The sequence below is a fragment of the Nerophis lumbriciformis genome, linkage group LG23 (genome assembly GCF_033978685.3).
Source record: "Nerophis lumbriciformis linkage group LG23, RoL_Nlum_v2.1, whole genome shotgun sequence".
NCBI lineage: Eukaryota > Metazoa > Chordata > Actinopteri > Syngnathiformes > Syngnathidae > Nerophis > Nerophis lumbriciformis.
The window spans coordinates 6,816,412-6,838,468 of NC_084570.2; the positions used below are offsets into that span (position 1 = coordinate 6,816,412).

At 38.9% G+C, this 22,057-nt stretch overlaps 1 protein-coding gene across 4 annotated transcripts in view; it reads left to right on the forward strand.

Annotated features, from left to right (window-relative positions):
- The window catches only part of LOC133622466 (histone deacetylase 4-like), a 117,587-nt gene that overhangs the window by 66,951 nt on the left and 28,579 nt on the right, over positions 1-22,057 (forward strand). For all 4 annotated transcript variants that reach the window (XM_061985249.2, XM_061985250.2, XM_061985248.2 and 1 more), the window contains 7 exons: positions 3,332-3,455; positions 3,865-3,983; positions 12,960-13,088; positions 13,180-13,289; positions 15,264-15,398; positions 15,485-15,677; positions 16,569-16,792. In XM_061985249.2, the coding sequence (XP_061841233.1) occupies positions 3,332-3,455; positions 3,865-3,983; positions 12,960-13,088; positions 13,180-13,289; positions 15,264-15,398; positions 15,485-15,677; positions 16,569-16,792 (1,034 nt within the window). The remainder of the gene's footprint in view (positions 1-3,331; positions 3,456-3,864; positions 3,984-12,959; positions 13,089-13,179; positions 13,290-15,263; positions 15,399-15,484; positions 15,678-16,568; positions 16,793-22,057) is intronic.

The following is a 22,057-nucleotide window of genomic DNA, read 5'->3' on the forward strand; positions in this document are numbered from 1 at the left end:
ACTCGGGAGCGATTTATGTGTGAAATTATTGACACATTACCGTAAAATATCAAATAATATTATTTAGCTCATTCACGTAAGAGACTAGACGTATAAGATTTCATGGGATTTAGCGATTAGGAGTGACAGATTGTTTGGTAAACGTATAGCATGTTCTATATGTTATAGTTATTTGAATGACTCTTACCATAATATGTTACGTTAACATACCAGGCACGTTCTCAGTTGGTTATTTATGCCTCATATAACGTACACTTATTCAGCCTGTTGTTCACTATTCTTTATTTATTTTAAATTGCCTTTCAAATGTCTATTCTTGGTGTTGGGTTTTATCAAATAAATTTCCCCCAAAAATGCGACTTATACTCCTGTGTGACTTATATGTTTTTTTCCTTCTTTATTATGCATTTTCGGCCGGTGCGATTTATACTCCTGAGCGACTTATACTCCGAAAAATGCGGTACATACCTTAATTGTTTCCAAATCAGTGCCTGTAAAACGGCAGTAAAACGACTGATCGGACAAAACAGAAACGTCATTGATGTCTTTATTCATCTTTTAAGAGATTAATTCAATTTTCTCCTTTATTAATAAGATTTAAGATGTTTATCTGGTTTCTTCTTCCTTGTATTTTGTAAACACTTTGAGTTTGAATAGTTTCTTAAAGTGTGCCATTTTAGTACGTTGTTTGATTGCTTCGCTTACTCCATTCCATAATTTGGACGTTAGTGAAGAAAAAGTTATAGATTAGCCACACCTTTGTATAAACCACAGGATTCCAGGCCTGGAAAAAAAGTAGTGGTTTATAGTCCAGAAAATACCGTAATTATTTCAGTATTGGAAGTTTTGACAACTCGATTCTGTTTTGACCAGCGCAGCTTTTTTTTTAGACTTTAGACTTTGGGATGGCTTGGCGAAGATGGTAGAGTGACCATGCCAGCAACTTGCATGGCAGCCTCTGCCATCAGTGTGTGAATGTGTGTGTGAATGGGTGAATGTGCTCATTTCAGGTATAGTAAAGCGCTATATAAATATAGACCATTTACAGTACTGGTTCATGGGATCAGGAAACACACTGACCGATTGCATGCAAGTTAAACCAACCCACATGATACTGCTCAACCAATCACATTTGTGTATTCTAGGCAGTAAACATGGCGACTCTAAATGCAGGACAGACTATGCAGAATTTTGGTTTGTCTGTACAGAAAACTGCATGCATTGTGTGTGTGGGCATTGGTGTGTTTCCAACACTCAGCAATGGATTTCCATTTTGCTTGGATATCCTGCTATTGACTCTAGTAGAGGGTCAGTCGCCTTGGTGAGGTTCGTCCAGTTGTTACCTCTGGCTGCCTTTAAGTGGACAGGAGTCTTTGAGAGCTGTTTGCACCTGACTGGGTGGATGCAAAGTACTAATACATTGTGGTGACGCCATTTTTGTTCGAGTCACATCTACCCACTGAAGTGCGCTTTTTGTTGACACATTCTGTTTTCATTTTCCTGTTTGCTTTAAAGCAATTGTTCGTTGCAAAGTAGATTTTAGATACAAAACCCGTTTCCATATGAGTTGGGAAATTGTGTTGGATGTAAATATAAACGGAATACAATGATTTGCAAATCATTTTCAACCCATATTCAATTGAATGCACTACAAAGACAAGATATTTGATGTTCAAACTCAAACTTTTTTTTTTTTTTTTGCAAATAATTAACTTAGAATTTCATGGCTGCAACACATGCCAAAGTAGTTGGGAAAGGGCATGTTCACCACTGTGTTACATCACCTTTTCTTTTAACAACACTCAATAAACGTTTGGGAACTGAGGAGACACATTTTTTAAGCTTCTCAGGTGGAATTTTTTCCCATTCTTGCTTGATGTACAGCTTAAGTTGTTCAACAGTCCGGGGGTCTCCGTTGTGGTATTTTAGGCTTCATAATGCGCCACACATTTTCAATGGGAGACAGGTCTGGACTACAGGCAGGCCAGTCTAGTACCCGCACTTTTTTACTATGAAGCCACGTTGATGTAACACGTGGCTTGGCATTGTCTTGCTGAAATAAGCAGGGGCGTCCATGGTAACGTTGCTTGGATGGCAACATATGTTGCTCCAAAACCTGTATGTACCTTTCAGCATTAATGGCGCCTTCACAGATGTGTAAGTTACACATGTCTTGGGCACTAATACACCCCCATACCATCACAGATGCTGGCTTTTCAACTTTGCGCCTATAACAATCCGGATGGTTCTTTTCCTCTTTGGTCCGGAGGACACGACGTCCACAGTTTCCAAAAACAATTTGAAATGTGGACTCGTCAGACCACAGAACACTTTTCCACTTTGTATCAGTCCATCTTAGATGAGCTCAGGCCCAGCGAAGCCGACGACGTTTCTGGGTGTTGTTGATAAACGGTTTTCGCCTTGCATAGGAGAGTTTTAACTTGCACTTACAGATGTAGCGACCAACTGTCGTTACTGACAGTGGGTTTCTGAAGTGTTCCTGAGCCCATGTGGCGATATCCTTTACACACTGATGTCGCTTGTTGATGCAGTACAGCCTGAGGGATCGAAGGTCACGGGCTTAGCTGCTTACGTGCAGTGATTTCTCCAAATTCTCTGAACCCTTTGATGATATTACGGACCGGAGATGGTGAAATCCCTAAATTCCTTGCAATAGCTGGTTGAGAGAGATTTTTCTTAAACTGTTCAACAATTTGCTCATGCATTTGTTGACAAAGTGGTGACCCTCACCCCATCCTTGTTTGTGAATGACTGAGCATTTCATGGAATGTACTTTTATACCCAATCATGGCACCCACCTGTTTCCAATTTGCCTGTTCACCTGTGGGATGTTCCAAATAAGTGTTTGATGAGCATTCCTCAACTTTATCAGTATTTATTGCTGCCTTTCCCAACTTCTTTGTCACGTGTTGCTGGCTTAAAACTCTAAAGTTAATGATTATTTGCAAAAAAAAATGTTTATCAGTTTGAACATCAAATATGTTGTCTTTGTAGCATATTCAACTGCATATGGGTTGAAAATGATTTGCAAATCATTGTATTCCGTTTATATTTACATCTAACACAATTTCCCAACTCATATGGAAACGGGGTTTGTAGATACCGGTAGATAGATAGTACTTTATTGATTCCTTCAGGAGAGTTCTCTCAGGAAAATTAAAATAGAAAAATGTAGACTTTTACAAAACACACACATGGCTAGCTGACAGGAATCCATCATAATCAACATCATCACACAAACATAATAAGCTTCTGGTTTAACTGAGAGTATCCTAAAAGTTGTTTTACGGCTCTCTTTTTTTCTCCTCAGGTGCGGTGGCCAGCACTGAGGTTAAGAAGCGTCTCCAGGAGTTTGTTCTCAACAAGAAAAAGGCGCTGGCTCAGCGGAGCTTCAACCAGGGCGGTCCCCTCAATGATGCCCCCTACTGGTACAGGTGAGTAGTCTTCACTTGTTGATGTTGAATAAGGTAAACGCAATAGAGTGGCATTAAATGTTCATGGAAAAACCTTACATCAACACTGTGCTGGAAAAAGTGGCAGTTGTGTTAGCAAGAGCTTCTTATTCTGCCTCAGTGTTTGCTGACATATTGATGGGGTCACAAAGAGTGGTGGCAACAAGCAGATGCATACACTTGAAAGCAGGTTATTGGAACCTGATGATATGGGCACTTAATTTTAATGTCCGTCCTTGAGTCCTTATTGTCGCGCCGCTGCAGCTCTTTGCAGGTGTTCACACATAGTCGTTTCCTCTCTGCCACCCATCACTGCGTGCATGATCCAAATCAATCAATGGAAACTGGGTCCGTAACTTTCTTTTAATGAGTTTTTGTTTTACCGTCATAGAAAAACGCAGCACAGCTCTCTGGACCAGAGCTCGCCTCCGCAGACTGGTATGTCCACCTATAACCACCCTGTGCTGGGCGTCTACAATCCCCGGGATGACTTTCCCCTTCGGAAAACAGGTGTGCCACACACCCACACACACACTTTGAGATCTTCAAAGCTGTATGTTTCTGTCTCAACTTCTGGCGGCGCAGCCATGAAGCAGCGGCCATTTCACACTGCAATTATTCACTTTATTTTCCGTGCAGTTGGCCGTTGCCAGCGTGACTCTGAACTTTGGGGCTGCTGGCCTCGACACCAGGGTTGACACGGGCCCGCTAAGCAAACATTCCACCCTGCCAGCACAGTCGAAGAGGAATAAAATTAAATTAAATAACACAGAAGCAGAATAGTGTTGGCTTTACTGACTCATTTAAAGACCAAACACTATTTAGTTTGTTATGCGAAACTTTGAAAAATTCAACTTATGGTTATGACTTATTTATGTTTAACAAATTACACAAAGGAACAACACTTGGCTACATTTGCACTATTCAAAAGGATTAGGAAGAAGCAAATCTTTTATTTAATCCTACCCCCTTTCAGCTGTCTTTTACTATTAATTCACACTTTACATCAGGGGTGTCAAACTCAAATACAGAGTGGGCCAAAATTTAAAACTGAACAAAGCCGCGGGCCAAGGTTGAACAAATTAACCTTTTAATAGGGACCCAAACAAGTTTTGCATTGAATATTGAACAAGCAAGGCTTATATAACTTTATAGTGACATGCAAAATCGAGTTTCAAATAATAATAATAATAATTAAAAAATATCAATGGCATATCAAATACAATTTAAATAAAAATTGAATGCCTCTTTTCTATTTGCAGCCTTCTGAGGTAAATATCAAAATAAACTTTTTCCACAGGCTAATAATAAATTTGAAAATAAAATGACAATGAATGAATCAAACATTCAAGCCTTGAAGTAGCAAGAGAAAGTGCATGAATAAAACGTTAATTATTGCTCAGTTTGCTACACTGATTTGCTTTAACACGGAATATGGAACAAGCAACGTTTATATAACTTAATAGTGCAAAATCAACTTTCAAAAAACAAACGATAAAACATCAATGGTATATTAAATACAATTTAAATAAAAAATGTAATGCCTCTTTTCTATTTGCAGCCTTCTGAGGTAAATATCAACATTCACTTTTTCCACAGGCTAATAAATTTGAAAATAAAATAACAATGAATAAATCAACCTTTCAGGCCTTTTTACTGCTCAGTTTACAACTCACTGATCTAATCTGATGTTCCCAAGCCAGATACCTGGCATCTTTTTTGGGATGTTAGTTCATTAATGTCGGGGCTCAGGTGGGCGGGGTTGAGGGGGCGGGGTTTGGTGGTAGCGGGGGGTGTATATTGTAGCGTCCCGGAAGAGTTAGTGCTGCAAGGGGTTCTGGGTATTTGTTCTGTTGTGTTTATGTTGTGTTACGGTGCGGATGTTCTCCCGAAATGTGTTTGTCATTCTTGTTTGGTGTGGGTTCACAGTGTGGCGCATATTTGTAACAGTGTTAAAGTTGTTTATGCGGCCACCCTCAGTGTGACCTGTATGGCTGTTGATCAAGTATGCCTTGCATTCACTTATGAGTGTAGAAGCCGCATATATCATGTGACAGGGGCCGACACGCTGTTTGTATGGAGGAAAAGCAGACGTGACGACAGGTTGTAGAAGACGCTAAAAGCAGTGCCTTTAAGGCACGCCCCCAATATTGTTGTCGGGAGAAATTCGGGAGGGGCACTGAAAATCGGAAGGGTTGGCAAGTATGAGTATTAGCGGTGAATGCGGTGTTACAGCAGCACCGCCGCTGTATAATACCGACGGGTGACCCCTTATGTTAATTTGATATTGCCTCAAGGGCCAAATGAAATTACACGGCCAGAGTTTGACACCCATGCTTTACATCATAACTTTTACATGTTTAAGTTAAAGTTCCTTTGTGAAAGAAAGAATGGAATGTGCTGGCACAAAAATAAATAACTTATAATTTAAAAAAATAAACGAGCACATTTAGACTAAATATACATACTGGACAGCACTGGGCAGCACGGTGGAACAGGGGTTAGTGCATGTGCCTCACAATACAAGGTTCTGAGTAGTCCTGAGTTCAATCCCAGGCTCGGGATCTTTCTGTGTGGAGTTTGCATGTTCTCCCCGTGATTGCGTGGGTTCCCTCCGGGTACTCCGGCTTATTCCCACAGCCAATAACATGCACCTGGAGATAGGTTGATTGGCAACACTAAATTGGCCCTAGTGTGTGAATGTGAGTGTGAATGTTGTCTGTCTATCTGTGTTGGCCCTGCGATGAGGTGGCGACTTGTCCAGGGTGTACCCTGCCTTCCGCCCGAATGCAGCTGAGATAGGCTCCAGCACCCCCCGCGACCCCGAAAGGGACAAGCGGTAGAAAATGGATGGATGGATGGATACATAGTGGATCTAATTGAACACTTCATAATTCATCCCTAAATATACATAAAGTATTGGTGATAGCCAAGGACTCAAGGAATAGACTGTGTAATAATCTGTTACTATTGTGGAGTTGTTATTGTTGACTTCAAGTCTTTATGAGTTGTCTTTTCTTTTTTTTCATCGTAGTTGAAATAATCATCTTGAGTATTTCAATGATGAATGAATCATTTTAAATGCAACATTATATACTATTTTTGAAACAGAGTGATTAAAGATGCAAGTGCATTTGCATTTCTTCGGCAGTTACAGTGATGCCAAAGTCCTTCTGCAGTGTAGTTTATGGCTTGCATTCCCATTAGCTTAAGAACTGTGCTTTACCATTATATTCAGCCACAGTATAAACATGCTTTGTTGACTTAATTTGTGGTCATTCAAACTGGTGAGAGGGTTAAGATCCTTTTTAGGTAATTAGGTAATTATTTGTTATTATTCATTATCAATAGTGTTATTTCTGTTGGTATTTGTAGTAGTGTAATAATGTTCATTGTCATTTCTGCATTATTATTTATTTCACTAACTGCTTCTTTGCTATCACTTTTACTATCATAATTGTACATATCCTATTTGCTGATGTTGTTCTATTGTTGTTGTTGTTGTTATTGTTGTGTTTGCTGTTGTTGTTGTCTCTCTGTCTTATCTTCCTCTTGTCCCCACAATTTCCCCCTCTGTCTTCCTTTTTTTCTCTTTTCTATCCCCTCCTGTTCTGGCCCGACTGCACCAAATAATAATATCAATCCGTTTAATAAAGTCAAATACAAATAAGGCAACAAGAGAAGTATCCCACACTTCTCTTTTGTAAAGTAAATGTGTACAGCCGATATGGGCATCTACATCAACTATATGATTTGCCTGAGTAGCTGGACAGGACAAAAAAAGATCCTTTTTATATGATTTTTAGCAAGCTTTCGTGTAAGTAATTTTAATTAATTAATTAATTAATTAAAATGTAGGTCTGTCATGGGTTTTCCATCGGTACAGTATGATTTCAGAAGCACTCATGCATTGGATGTGTGGGCGTATGTGTTACTTACTTTTTGTGCATATTTTTTTCCTAATCATTCATTTAAATGAGCGTCATAAATTTCCATCATTATGGTGGTGTTGGACACCACTTAATGGTGCCGTACCTTCACACCTCATCACTCACACTGTTTTTCACATGTATTTTTGTCTGAAACTGTGAATATTAGCAAGTTTGTGATGAATGCATTCGGGGAAAAAGCAAGTCATATAATGTAGGCAACGTAGTAGCAGACTTTAAGGCATCACATTTTTAATCAGTTGTTGTTAGGGAGTCTTTGTATTTTGTTGGCTTTGATGGTATTAAAAAAAGAATACACTTTATTTGGGATTCAACATTTTTTTTTCAAGCATATGCATATAATTTCCTGCTACTCAAGACCGATACTGATAACTTACTCATGGTATATTTCGTGCACACCTTTCTTTGCGGCTGGCTTTGGATGAAGCTTCTTTGGTCGCGCAGGCGTCTTCGCAGATTTTTACAACACTGTCATAGCGATGCTGGCATTTCAGGTGGCTGATAAGGTTTGACGTGCTGAAGCTCAATGTTTTTTCACCATTTTTGTGGAATGTTTGCAGAACACTTGGTGCAAAATGTGTTCCTCTGAAACAGTGCAGAAGTTCCACAAGATCATATTCGCTTACAGTGAACTCGGCTGAATTTATGAAATGCTGCGCTCAGGTACCTGACATAGAAGAAACAGAGCACTTTATTTGCTCTCCCTAACCCACCTACAGCACTGTTCGGGTAATCTGAATTGGAGCATTTTTTATTTTTATCTGAACAATTTTTTTTAACGTTATCTGATTTATGATGTTGAAATTCTTCGGCCAGAATATTAAATATATGTCGTGCACCCCTAAGTTTATTGCTAATGCAGTTTACTTCTCAAATACATTTCAAAGAGCTACAGACTCTGTAAAACCATTATCCGTTTCAGATAAACAAAGATAAAGTAATCAGATTAAAACAGACAAAAACACAGTTCTAATTGTTGTTTTTAAAACATTCAAAGTACAGATGTACCTCAACTTAAGAGTTTAGTTGGTTCTGGGACAGAGCTCCTGACTCAAAACACTTGTATGTCAAATCAACATTGCCAGTTGAAATTAATTGAAATTAATTCAATTGGTGCTTGGCCCACCAAAACAGCACCATTTTAAAATGTAAAATGCCTTTTAAAAAGAAAAAAATAACTTTTAAATGATGAAATATTTAAAGAAAATCATAATAGAATGTACAACAAACAACTATAGTATTTTTATGACATAATGCAATAATAATGTGCAGCATTTACGTTAAAGAGCGGACTCCTACGCAATCTTTTTCCAGCATTATCAGCTTTTTCATATTTTCATGGATAAATGTCCGCTGTTTAGGTATTATTTTAACATCCTTGGCAGGCGTTAAAGACTAATTCAGCTTCAGTATGGTGTACAGACTAGCAGTGCTACCCTCCAAATGCTTCAACAAGTTGGCTACAGGCATAGTCCAGTTTTTTTAATTCAATGAATATCATCCATTTCTTCTTCTCAGCACTGCTCTTCACACTCACTCACTTACCCCCCACGCTTAAAAAATCAAAGTTATGTCCATCTCTAGATATAAGCTAAGGCTAGCGAGTAAAACTAGATGTTTTGGGCGGATCTTAGGAAGTTCACGATGACATTTGCTGCGGAAACTGATGGCGGGGATGCTTGGAACTAAAAAAAAAAAGACACCCTATCTCTAAACATTCTTATGTTTGGGCACTTTTCAGTAGAGGCTTGAAATGCTTTAGTCTGTCTTTTTGAAGAAGTTGGTTTTTAGCTGCCATGTGAAAGCCTTCACAGACTTATGAGAGTAGCTTGGTCCTGGGAGATTGGAGAAGGGTTTAAGCCTGTTGTTGGAGCTGAAAAGTCTTGGTCCAGCGTGTTTAAGATAGTCCTCTGCATTTCCAAAAAGGCATTGGTGTGTGAGCAGGCAGCGTTTGTATTCAACCATGGAGGAGACTGAGAGCCAGTGTAGGGGCTGGATTGTCTAATGGTATGGTCATGTTTCCGCATCCTTTTCAGTACCCTTGCAGAGCTGTTGTGGTTGTATTAGAGGGTTTAAAGGCTCTTGTCAGGTGTCCTGAATAATTTGTTGCCATTACAGTCGTCCACCTTGAAGGGGATAAAGGCATTGCTGATTTTTAACATTTGGGAGAGAATGTATGTTTAATATGGGTTTCAAATGTCAAATGGGGGTTATATTGTATCCCCAAGTTATTACCAGAGGATGACGGGAATGGTGTGGCTGGAAAATGAAATGCTGGTAATGGGAATGTATTTAAGTTGGTGGGGAGTGACAATGAGGATGGCCGCTGTTTTAGAGTTGTTAAGCTGGAGGAAATTCTTAGTCATCCACACCTTTATTCTCTCCCGGCAAGAATTTAGGGCTGATGGATTTATTGGATTATTGTATCAGTTCCAATGATACGTAGAGCTGAGTGCTGGCAGTATACTAGTGGAATGGTAGTCAGCCCAAGTAACGACCCTGAGGGACATCCACAAACTCAGCTCTTTCTGTGACATTACGGTCATTAGAGATGGTGTACGATATAAATTACAGATGTCAAACTCAAGGCCCACCACGTCATTTTATATGGCCCCGAAAGCCTAAAAATATTGTCAAGTAGGTTATCTTTTCTTACAAAATGTATTTATTTAGACAGAACAAATACATGTACTGCATCTAATTGCATATATTTTAAACTTTATTATTAATATTCATAAATGCAACAAATATCTTATCATACATTCCAAACCTTTTTGTTGAAATAAAAATAAATACTTAAATATTTGTTTGATTTATGACTTCAAAGCAGATTATCCATCAACTTGTACACTGTAAAATCAAACAACTGTAGATTTTACGGTAAAACACTGGCAGTTTAGTTGCCTATTTTTGTAATTTTTATATTTAAAACTGTGGTACCGTTTTTACTTTTACAGTAATATGCTGTAAAAAAAACCAAAAAACTACATTTTTCAGTAAAATTCTGGTGACTGAGCTGTGTATTTATGCAGTGTGTTGTGAAGAAATTGCGAACAGGAAGTAAACAAAAGTGTTAGCAATTGCTATGTAATGGATAAGGGGTAAGATCTGCTCCTTCCTACTCCTTTTCGAACATGTTGAAAAGAGAAACTGGAAATTGCGATGTATCACGTAGTAATTATATGCATGTTCATAACCACGTTCTCAACGCATTCTAGTGTCCTAGCTAACGGCAAATGTCTTTCCACAATGCAAAGCCGTAAAATTAGCAATCCTCGTCCCCATAAAGGCAGACAAATTAAGTTTCTTATAAGTATCACTGAAGGACGAGGATTAGCTAAACATGTTACACTTCACACCGTAGAATTGATTAACGTGGACCCCGACTTAAACAAGTTGAAAAACGTATTCGAGTGTTACCATTTAGTGGTCAATTGTACGGAATATGTACTGTACTGTGCAATCTACTAATAAAAGTCTCAATCAATCAATCAGAAGGATATGTTTACTGATAAACTAGAGCTCTTGAATGTAAACAGAGGTGGGCGGATTCATGCAAATATCGACAGTAACAATACCAAGTATAGTATCAGTATATGGTCAATAATACAGTGATTAGATCAATATTTTTTACTATCACAAAATCATTTCTTGCTTTTGTTATTGTTTACAAAGTCATTCAATAAGTCCCTAAATGGGCAAAAACCAAACAATATAAATTCGAGTCAAAAGTAGTAAATAATTTAAATATTTAATTGACATTGTGCAATTTTTCACAAGTGAGGGAAGATTAGATCGTAAGATCGACAGGCGGATCGGTGCGGCGTCTGCAGTGATGCAGACCTTGCCTCGATCCTTCGTGGTAAAAAAGGAGCCGAGCCGAAAGGCAAAGCTCTCAATTTAGCGGTCGATCTACGTTCATTTCCTCACCTCTGGTCATGAATTTTGGGTTATGACTGAAAGGACAAGATCACAAGTACAGGCGTCTCAAACGAGTTTACTTACTACTTACTACTCTCCCTTGGAGATAGGGTGAGAAGATCTGTCATTCGGAAGGAGCTCAGGGTAGAGCTGTTGCTCCTCCACTTCAAGAGGAGCCAGATGAGTTTTTTTTGATTGATTGAAACTTTTATTAGTAGATTGCATAGTACAGTACATATTCCGTACAATTGACCACTAAATGGTAACACCCGAATACGTTTTTCAACTTGTTTAAGTCGGGGTCCACGTCAATCAATTCATGGTACAAATATATACTATCAGCATAATACATAAGGTGGTTCGGGCATCTGGTCAGAATGCCCCCTACCTGGGGAGGTGTTTAGGGCGCTTCTGACCAGTAGGAGACCACGGGGAAAACCCAGGACACGGTGGAGAGACTATGTCTCCCAGGTGACCTGAGAACGCCTCAGGATCTCCGGGAAGCGCTGGACGAAGTAGCTGGGAAGACGGAAGTCTGGGCTTCTCTGCTTGGGCAACCGGACTTCGGATAAGCGGAAGAAAATGAATGGATGGATGGATGAATGGATGGATAATTTATATTGTACATTGACATCTTGTGTTTTGGTTTGGTTATAATTGTGATCAAAAATGTAATCATTCAATGATCTTGAAAATTTGAAGTACCAGTATCAGCATTTGGTACGACCACCACTGCCTATGCAACTACTTGGTATTGGATCGATAACCACATTTGTAGTATCACCTAAATCTAATGTATCCAAAAAACAGAACTATAAGTGCATATTACATTTTAACAAACGTTTAGATAAGACCATGTGACAACAGAAAGTAACCAGATATTAACTATAAATTAGAAAGTAGATAATTAATAGTTTTGAAAATGTTACCGTATACATCAACAGCCATATTAGGAGCCTCTGTAACTCTTTTTGAAATAGTTCCATTATCATTTACATACCAAATAATATATCGTTATCACTGACGCCTACATTAAACATTGTGATGTCGATTTTAGGCCTCCTTTGTGACATAGAACCAATACTATTTAAGGATGATTTTGGACAATTTGATGTGGTGCTTGAGCCTTAAAAGTAAAATATAATGATCCACAATATTAAAATCAGCTAGGAGATAAAGTAGTATAATTATAATCATCAAAGTTTGGGCATAATAAATAAGGAAATAGTTTTTGTGAGGAGAGCTCTATTTACAAGTCTGTGACAGCACATACAAAAGGATCTCCCAAATTTGAGCTAATTGCCTTTAAGCTACATTGTCTTTAGGAAATTGGATAAAAATATATTTTGTATAGAAAGTACACAAATAGGGGGACTTGTACAATAGTGAGTAGCAGGGTATAAGTGTTGTTACTAAGTACGCTTCATAATATATAGCTTTGCAGTTGACTAACATGTAGTGCTTGAATCCAAAGCCTATGAAACTTAAACTGAAGGGACTACATATTTATAATCAATGATGCTGTAAGAATGTCACGTGATCAGTTGTCCTAGAATACTTTTTAGGTAGGAAAGTTTTTTTCCAAAACAATTTATCTTCCTCCTTCTACTTCTAGCCTCTGAACCCAACTTGAAGCTGCGCTCCAGGCTGAAGCAGAAGGTCAGCGAGCGAAGGAGTAGTCCACTTCTTCGCCGTCGAGACAGTCCCATCTCCTCTGCAAAAAAACGCTCCTTAGACATAGCAGGTAGCAGCATTTCAGGGTTCCCATGAAATTTTTACTTCTATTTTGGGTTACTGGATGCACTCAGAGTTGTTTATGTGTGGGTTGGATGCAGATTCCGTGTGTAGCAGTGCCCCAGGCTCGGGCCCAAGCTCCCCGAACAACAGTTCCAACAACATTCCCAACGAAAACGGCATCACTGTGTCAGTCTCCAACAGCACTGAGGTAGTAACATGTTGAAACTTAACATGGGGTTGATGCACAGGCTCAGCCCAACAAAGTCCAGCATGTGGGCCATTCTACCAAATCTGTGCCGTTTGCCTCCACATGGAGGTTGTTAATGCTTTTTTTTGCTCAATCCATGAAAACCTTTGATTTATAATTAAAGATTCATTCTTTGCGGAAATTCATTTACAAAACCCAAAACCAGTGAAGTTGGCACGTTGTGTAAATCGTAAATAAAAACAGAATACAATTATTTGCAAATCCTTTTCAACTTATATTCAATTGAATACACTGCCATGACACTTACCGTTCGAACTGGTAAACTTAGTTATTTTTTGCAAATATTAGCTCATTTGGAATTTGATGCCTGCAACATGTTTCAAAAAGACTGGCACAAGTGGCAAAAAAGACTGAGAAAGTTGAGGAATGCTCATCAAACACTTATTTGGAACATCCCACAGGTGAACAGGCTAATTGGGAACAGGTGGGTGCCATGGTTGGGTATAAAAGCAGCTGCCATGAAATGCTCAGTCATTCACAAACAAGGATGGGGCGAGGGTCACCACTTTGTGAACAAATGCGTGAGCAAATTGTCAAACAGTTTAAGAACAACATTTCTCAACCAGCTATTGCAAGGATTTTAAAGATTTCACCACCTACGGTCTGTAATATCATCAAAACATTCAGAGAATCTGGAGAAATCACTGCACGTAAGCGGAAAACCAACATTGAATGCCCGTGACCTTCGATCCCTCAGGCGGTACTGCATCAAAAAGCGACATACGTGTGTAAAGGATATCACCACATGGGCTCAGGAACACTTCAGAAAATCACTGTCAGTAACTACAGTTTGTCGCTACATCTGTAAGTGCAAGTTAAAACTCTCCTATGCAAAGTGAAAGCCATTTATCAACAACACCCAGAAACGCCGCCAGCTTCGCTGGACCTGAGCTTCTCTAAGATGCACTGATGCAAATTGTAAAAGTGTCTGACGAGTCCACATTTCAAATTGTTTTTGGAAACTGGACATCGTGCCCCACGGACCAAAAAGGAAAAGAACCATCCGGACTGTTATAGGCGCAAAGTTCAAAAGCCAGCATCTGTGAAGGTTTGGGGGTGTATTAATGCCCAAGGTATGGGTAACTTACACATCTGTGAAGGCACCATTAATGCTGAAAGGTACATACAGGTTTTGTAGCAACATATGTTGCCATCCAAGCAATGTTACCATGGACGCCCCCGCTTATTTCAGCAAGACAATGCCAAGCCACATTCTGCACGTGTTACAACAGCATGGCTTCGTAGTAAAAGAGTGTGGGTACTAGACTGGCCTGCCTGTAGTCCAGACCTGTCTCCCATTGAAAATGTGTGGCCCAATATGAAGCCTAAAATACCACAACGGAGACCAGGGACTGTTGAACAATTTAAGCTGTACATCAATGAATGGGAAAGAATTCCACCTGAAAAGCTTAAAAAATTGGTCTCCTCAGTTCCCAAACATTTACTGAGTGTTGTTAAAAGGAAAGGCCATGTAACACAGTGGTAAAAATGCCCCTGTGTCAACTTTTTTGCAACGTGCTGCTGCCATTAAATTCTAAGTTAATGATTATTTGCAAAAAAAAATTTAAGTTTCTCAGTTCAAACTTTAAATATATTGTGTTTGCAGTCTATTCAATTGAATATAAGTTGAAAAAGATATGCAAATCATTGTATTCTGTTTATATTTACGATTTACACAACGTGCCAACTTCACTGGTTTTGGGTTTTGTATTTTGGTTATGTCCACAACCAATTAACAGCTATAAATGAGGAATTACTCTACTCCTATGAAGGATTACTTGAATTTTAAGTGTCACAGCAAATAGTGTGAACACTTGCACATGGAATATTTAGGGGATTTGGGGTTTTAATAATGTTTTGTCCTGGCAACAAATGTGTAGGCCTCTCTGAGGGCTTGTATAAATGTGCTTCCAGATATCAATGAGCCAGAGGCTGTGCAGTGGTGCTGAGCGGGGCTCTATAAACCAGCTGTCCCTTTACACCTCACCATCTTTACCAAACATCACCCTGGGCTTGCCTGCCACTGCCACCGCCACCGCTGCATCCAATGTAAGAAGCTGGCTTTGCAAAAAGCAGAATTTCTGCACGTACTCTACACAAACACCTATACTTTTTTTCCCCCTGTTTTTTTACAGGTGACATCGGCGCAGCAGGATGGCATTTTGCAGCCGGCGCTCTCTCTCAGCCCTCCTTTCCTCTCCGGTGGCCACTTGACGCCGTACCTGACTGAGACGGCAGCAGGGACAGGCGGGCATGGTGGTCACAGTCCGCTACTTCAGCACATGGTACTCATGGAGCAGAATCCTGCACAGAGCCCCCTGGTGACAGGTAGGAAAATGTTACCCTGAGTCAATTAATATAGATAGAAAATAGTCATGACTGCAGTGTTACATTCATAGAATAGCTACGGAGGTCCACTGTGTGCCCTTTAACACTCACACAGACGTCCATTCATAAGTCCCGAACTGATGAGCTGCTTTTTTGGTCAGTGTGTGCACTGAGTGACGACGGACATGGATGCATTATGCTCTCTCTCCCATCAGCACAACCGCCCTGACTAACACACACTGCTATTTGCAGGCATTAGCAATGAAAAGGCCAGTGACGCACACAAAGACTTATCTTTGTATCTGCTTGCATAGGAACTTTGAAGCAGACAAGGACACATGCACACCCATCAGCCGGGGGCACGGAGTGAATTTTGCAGGGCAAATGAGATTAATAACTTCTCAGTTCAGTCACACAAAGGGATTAGCCTACATAATGTTAATGAAAACAAATGAAAAGGGGGAAAAAGAGTTTCCCCCATAGATATATTGTAGTTTGTGTGTATGTTTCTGTGCTCAAGAAGCTCAGCAAATGATTAAGCAATTTTTTTTCATTATGTCCTCACTGTAAAAGAGCAGCAATATGGCAGCACAGATGGTGGTTTTATTTGGCTCACAGTTGCATCTGCTAACCCATATTAGGTTTGACTCTTCAAAGACTAAGAATCTATGTGTAGAAGGAGAAAGATTTTTTTTCTCTCCGTTTTTTCGTCTTCGTCCATCTGGAAATCAACTACTGGTCGTTTACACCTTCGTCGTGTTTGTGAATAGGAAGAAAAGCTATACAAAGAGTTCAACATGTTACATGCTACAACAAATCTTCTCCTGTCTGTTTTGTGACCTTATCACTAATAGACTCTTTCGCTCTACTGCCACCCTGTACTGCCCTTAGGTGTCAGTGGCTTGTCTATGTCGTCGGCAGCCTCCATGGCCAAGCTGCAGAGGCAGCATCGACCTCTGGGACGCACTCAGTCAGCACCGTTGCCCCAGGGAAGCGCTGCCCAGGCCCACGCACAGGCACTGGCCCTGCAACAGCTGGTGGTCCAGCAGCAACACCAACAATTCCTGGAAAAGCACAAGCAACAGTTCCAGCAGCAGCAGCTCCAATTCAACAAGGTAAGAAAGGTAAGAGGTAGATGGAGGAAACTCTTTTTTTCTTTTCTTCTGCCTCTTTCTTCCATTTGGCAAGACACACAAATAATCTGTAAAGTACACCAGTTGGCTATTGTTTTCAACATCTGCCAAGGCTGTGTCCTCTAGATCAGTGGTCCCCAACCACCGGTACCGGTCCGTGGATCGATTGGTACCGGGCCGCACAAAAAATTTAAAAAATTGTTTTTATTTTTTTTAATTTTTTAATTAAATCAACATAAAAAACACAAGATACACTTACAATTAGTGCACCAACCCAAAAACCTCCCTGCCCTATTTACACTCATTCACACTAATTCGCACAAAAGGGTTGTTTCTTTCTGTTATTAATATTTCTGGTTCCTACATTATACAGTATATCAATATAGATCAATACAGTCTGCAGGGATACAGTCCGTAAGCACACATGATTGTATTTTTTTATGACAAAAAAAAAAAATTTAAATAAAAAAATACAAATACAAATAAATTACCCCCTTCACCGGTCCGTGGACAAATTTTCAAGCGTTGACCGGTCCGCAGTTACAAAAAGGTTGGGGACCACTGCCCTAGTTAGAAGCAAAGTCCACCATCTTTTGCAGATGGGAGTTTTAACGATTAATTAAAAAAAATTTTTTTTTAAATCCTTAGTCCTCATTTCAGCGTTTCTGTTTGTGTTTTGTTTCCTCGTGCCAAGCACCACAATGTTATTGACCTATTGAAATTGTGAAAACACACAGAGTCTGGGCGTTTACTGTTGTGACATCAATGGTTGAAGCTCTAGGATCTTGATAGTGAAAAGGATGCAAAGTGGAATCTAGACCATGATGTAAAAGTGTCTCATGGTTGCTGTTGGCATTATCCCAGCATGCAGAGAAGGCAAGCGATGTACAGGCAGAAGATCATTTTGTTAGAAAAGTATACAGGTTGAGCTGGAGAAACAAACAGAACACTGTGGCATACAGAACATACAATGAACAAGCATCTACGTGCAGGCAGATGAAGGCTATAACCCTAACTAATTGTTCTTTCCGGCAAGTGAGTCTAATCAACAAGCCGGGTCAGGTTTGTAGAATCAAACAAGACACAGAAACAAACACCAATCAAAGGAAAAATATAACAAAACAAAACAGTTAGGAAATATCATTACACGTGAATTAGTTTTTGATGCAGTTTAACAAAATTTAGTCAAACCCAACACATAAAAGTAAAACAGATTTGAACCTGGCTACATGGTAGAGGGTCCAAATCTTCATTTAGGCATCTCAGTGTGGAGTTTGCATGTTTCCAGCATCTCAAAAACATGCATGTTAGGTTCAATTTAAAACTCTAAATTAGGCTTGTACGGTATACCGGTATTAGTAAAGTACTGCGATACTAATGAATCATATTCAGTACTATACCGCCTCTGAAAAGTACCGGTAAGTTTCTTACAAGTATCATCCCTTCAGGACGAGGAATAGCTAAACATGCTTCACTACACACCGTAGCTCACCGGCTTCACAATGTAAACAAACGCCATTGGTGGATCTACACCTAACATCAACTGTAATGATACCAAGTGCAGGAGCATATCTAGTCGATACTACTATGATTATGTCGATATTTTTTGGCATCACAACATCTTCTTTTGTTTAAAAAAAAATATATATATTATATTTATAAAGTCAGGAAATATGTCCCTGTACACATGAGGACTTTGAATATGACAAATGTATGATTCTGTAACTACTTGGTATCAGATTGATACCCAAATTTGTAGTATCATCCAAAACTAATGTAAAGCATCCAAAAAACAGAAGAATAAATTATTATTTCATTTTAACAGAAGTGTAGATAGAACATGTTAAAACAGAAAATAACCAAATATTAACAGTAAATGAACAAGTAGATTAATAATTCATTTTCTACCACTTGTTCTTAATAATTTTGACAGAATGATAAATGACACAATATGTTACTGCATATGTCAGCAGACTAAATTAGGAGCCTTTGTTTGTTTACTTACTAATAAGAGACAAGTTGTCTTGTATGTTCACTATTTTATTTAAGGACAAACTTGCGATAAGAAACAAATGTTTAATGTACCATAAGTTTTTTTGTTAAAATAAAGCCAATAATGAAATGTTTGTGGTCCCCTTTATATAGAAAAGTATCAAAGTACCAAAAAGTATCGAAATAATTTTGGTACCGGTGCCAAAATATTGGTATCGGGACAACACTACTCTAAATTGTACATAGGTATAAATGTGAGCGTTAATGGTGGTCGATACGTGCCCTGTAAAACGCTGTACCTCGCCTTATGCCCAAAGTCAGCTGGGATAGGCTCACCCATGACCCCAATAAAGACCATCAGAATCAAAAATGGATAAAGCTTCCACAACCAGAAAACACGATATGATTTCACATGTGGATTTTCTCAATTCTTGCCAAATGTGATTTTGAATTAACTGACAATGCTGAATCTAACCATGCATACATAGTGTTTCTGTTTAGATCATTTTTATGATTGTTTTGTAGTTGCAGTTATGTAAAATAAATGGTTTACGATAATTTAATTGCATAGAAATATTGGTTAATAACACTACTGGTAGACAGAAGTTTTCACACAAAATATATGTAATAAAGTCAAAAAAAGTCTAATAAAACGATTACAGCCAGAAGACACCATATTGTTTGTGTGGGCGGCAGCCTGCGAATGTGTGTTTGTGCGTATGTTGTGTGAATGTGTGTGCGCAAAGTCCTTGATTTTCACTTTTCTCTCTTCGTCTCTCTTTGCTGATGAGTAGGTGGTGGCAGATTTGGGCGAACACACAAAGAGCTGAGCACATTTTGCGTGTGCGCAGGGGCATAGGAATAATGTTTAACATAGGAGGGGGACACACATAGATAGATATAACAGAGCAGAAACATGTCATGAATTATGACATATTTCGAACTGTTATTTTAAATAACAATTTTAACACAAATTTAAAACTTTTATATCAATTTAAAACACAAAGCAGTTCGGCCAATGAACATAAAGTCTTATAAACAAGCTTTGTTTTTCTCCAACAACACCATGTGGTTCTGTGCAACACAAATAAATATAAGTAACACCTCTCACTTCTAAGTCACAAGGTTTCTCACTGACAACTCAGTGTGCTGTCACTTTTACAGCCCTGCATTCAATAACTTGGTAGTGGTGTTGTGTTGGAATGAGATGAAATAACATTCTACCAAGTGTTGATGTTACTCTGGAACACTGACAAAGTGATCAAATAATGGACAGGTGACCATCCCAGGATTAAGATGACTTAACTTAAAAGACATGTTTTTTTAAATATGTAAATTAACGTAAACATGTTAAAAACAAGCTGTATTCATGGCAACATTCCCTTCAGACCGTTGTACAATCCGCCTCCTGTGTCCGCGAGCCCGAGAGAGTCCGCAGAAGTATTGTAGATGCACTGCAGAAAGTCAGTGTTCAAAAACAGAAAGAAAAAAAAATACAAAAATTAGGGGTATTTTATTTGAACTAAGCAAAATTATCTGCCAATAGAACAAGAAAATTTGGCTTGTCAAGACTTCCCAAAACAAGTAAAATTGGCTAACCTCAAAGAACCCAAAAATATCTTAAAATAGGAATATTCTCACTAATAACAAGTGCACTTTTCTTGGTATTTATCTTGACATAATGATATGCGCTCGGCATTACATTTCTTGAAACCAGCAAACATATACTAAAAACTAATTTATTGTTTTTAATGGAAAGGCAACAAGGCAACCGCTTGTTACTCTCGGGGTCTCCTAGCCGCTCAGGCAAATCATATGGTCTAAAAATGCATTTTTCCATCGACAACATGACATCATCGCGCCAAGTGTGTGCTCTTTCAGTCAATTAGTGCGCATATATACAGCCCGGCCCCCAGCCAAAACATTTTTAATTGTAATTTTGAAGAATTTATCTGAATGTGCATGAACCTTTTCTGTTCAAAATTGTTATAAATGTCACATGTTAAATGTTTAAATATTAACTGTCAGTTTACTGTACTGTGCCAACTGTACTACTATATGAGTACGTATTTTCTATTGTTTCATTGAAAATAAAACAGCAAAGTCCATTTGGCTGTCATCTGTTTTAATTATGAGACACAATTGAGTCAGTCATGATTTTTTTTTCATGCTTGAAATAAGAAATTATTACTTTAAAAAAGTAGTTTTATACTTGTGAGTGTTGATGACACAGTTTTGCAACAGTTGATATTCTAGTTTCAAGCATGTTTTACTCAATATAGGTCATAACATCTCAGCAACAAGTTGTAATATATTCTACGGAGATAATTTAGGACCAAAACACTTAAAACAAGTAAAACGCTCTAACATAAAATCTGCTTAGTGAGAAGAATTATCTTATCAGACAGAAAATAAGCAAATATCACCCTTATTTGAGATATTTAATCTTACTTAGATTTCACTTTTTGCAGTGTGGTTGTGAATTTTTTGGTTAATTATATCTTTTAATTTATAAAAGTTTTTATGATTATTTTTTTAATCCACCTGCAATTTTTTTCATAAATGTAAATGTATTTAAATACAGATTAACATTGGTTTATAAATGGCAGTGACATGGCCACCTTACTCACTGTACCTTGAAGGATTAAAATAAAAAATAAAAACATTTACTTTATTATTCTAATAATCTGAGCATTTAAGATAGCTAGCTATCAGCGCTCAAATTGCAAGCTGGCGATTAGCGGCGCTATACTGTTTCTTTAAATATCTTAGTATTGCACAATGACAAGATACACTTAGGATCAGTTTAATTTAAAACACAATTTTATACAAGATATATAGGTAGTATAGGTATACTCCCTCGTGAACATGTCACGAGGGAGGTGCTGGACATTGAGTCTGAATGGACCATGTTCCGCGCCTCTATTGTCGAGGCGGCTGATTGGAGCTGTGGCCGCAAGGTAGTTGGTGCTTGTCGTGGCGGTAATCCTAGAACCCGTTGGTGGACACCGGCGGTGAGGGATGCCGTCAAGCTGAAGAAGGAGTCCTATCGGGTTCTTTTGGCTCATAAGACTCCTGAGGCAGCGGACAAGTACCGACAGGCCAAGCGGTGTGCGGCTTCAGCGGTCGCAGAGGCAAAAACTCGGACATGGGAGGAGTTCGGTGAGGCCATGGAAAACGACTTCCGGACGGCTTCGAAGCAATTCTGGACCACCATCCGCCGCCTCAGGAAGGGGAAGCAGTGCACTATCAACA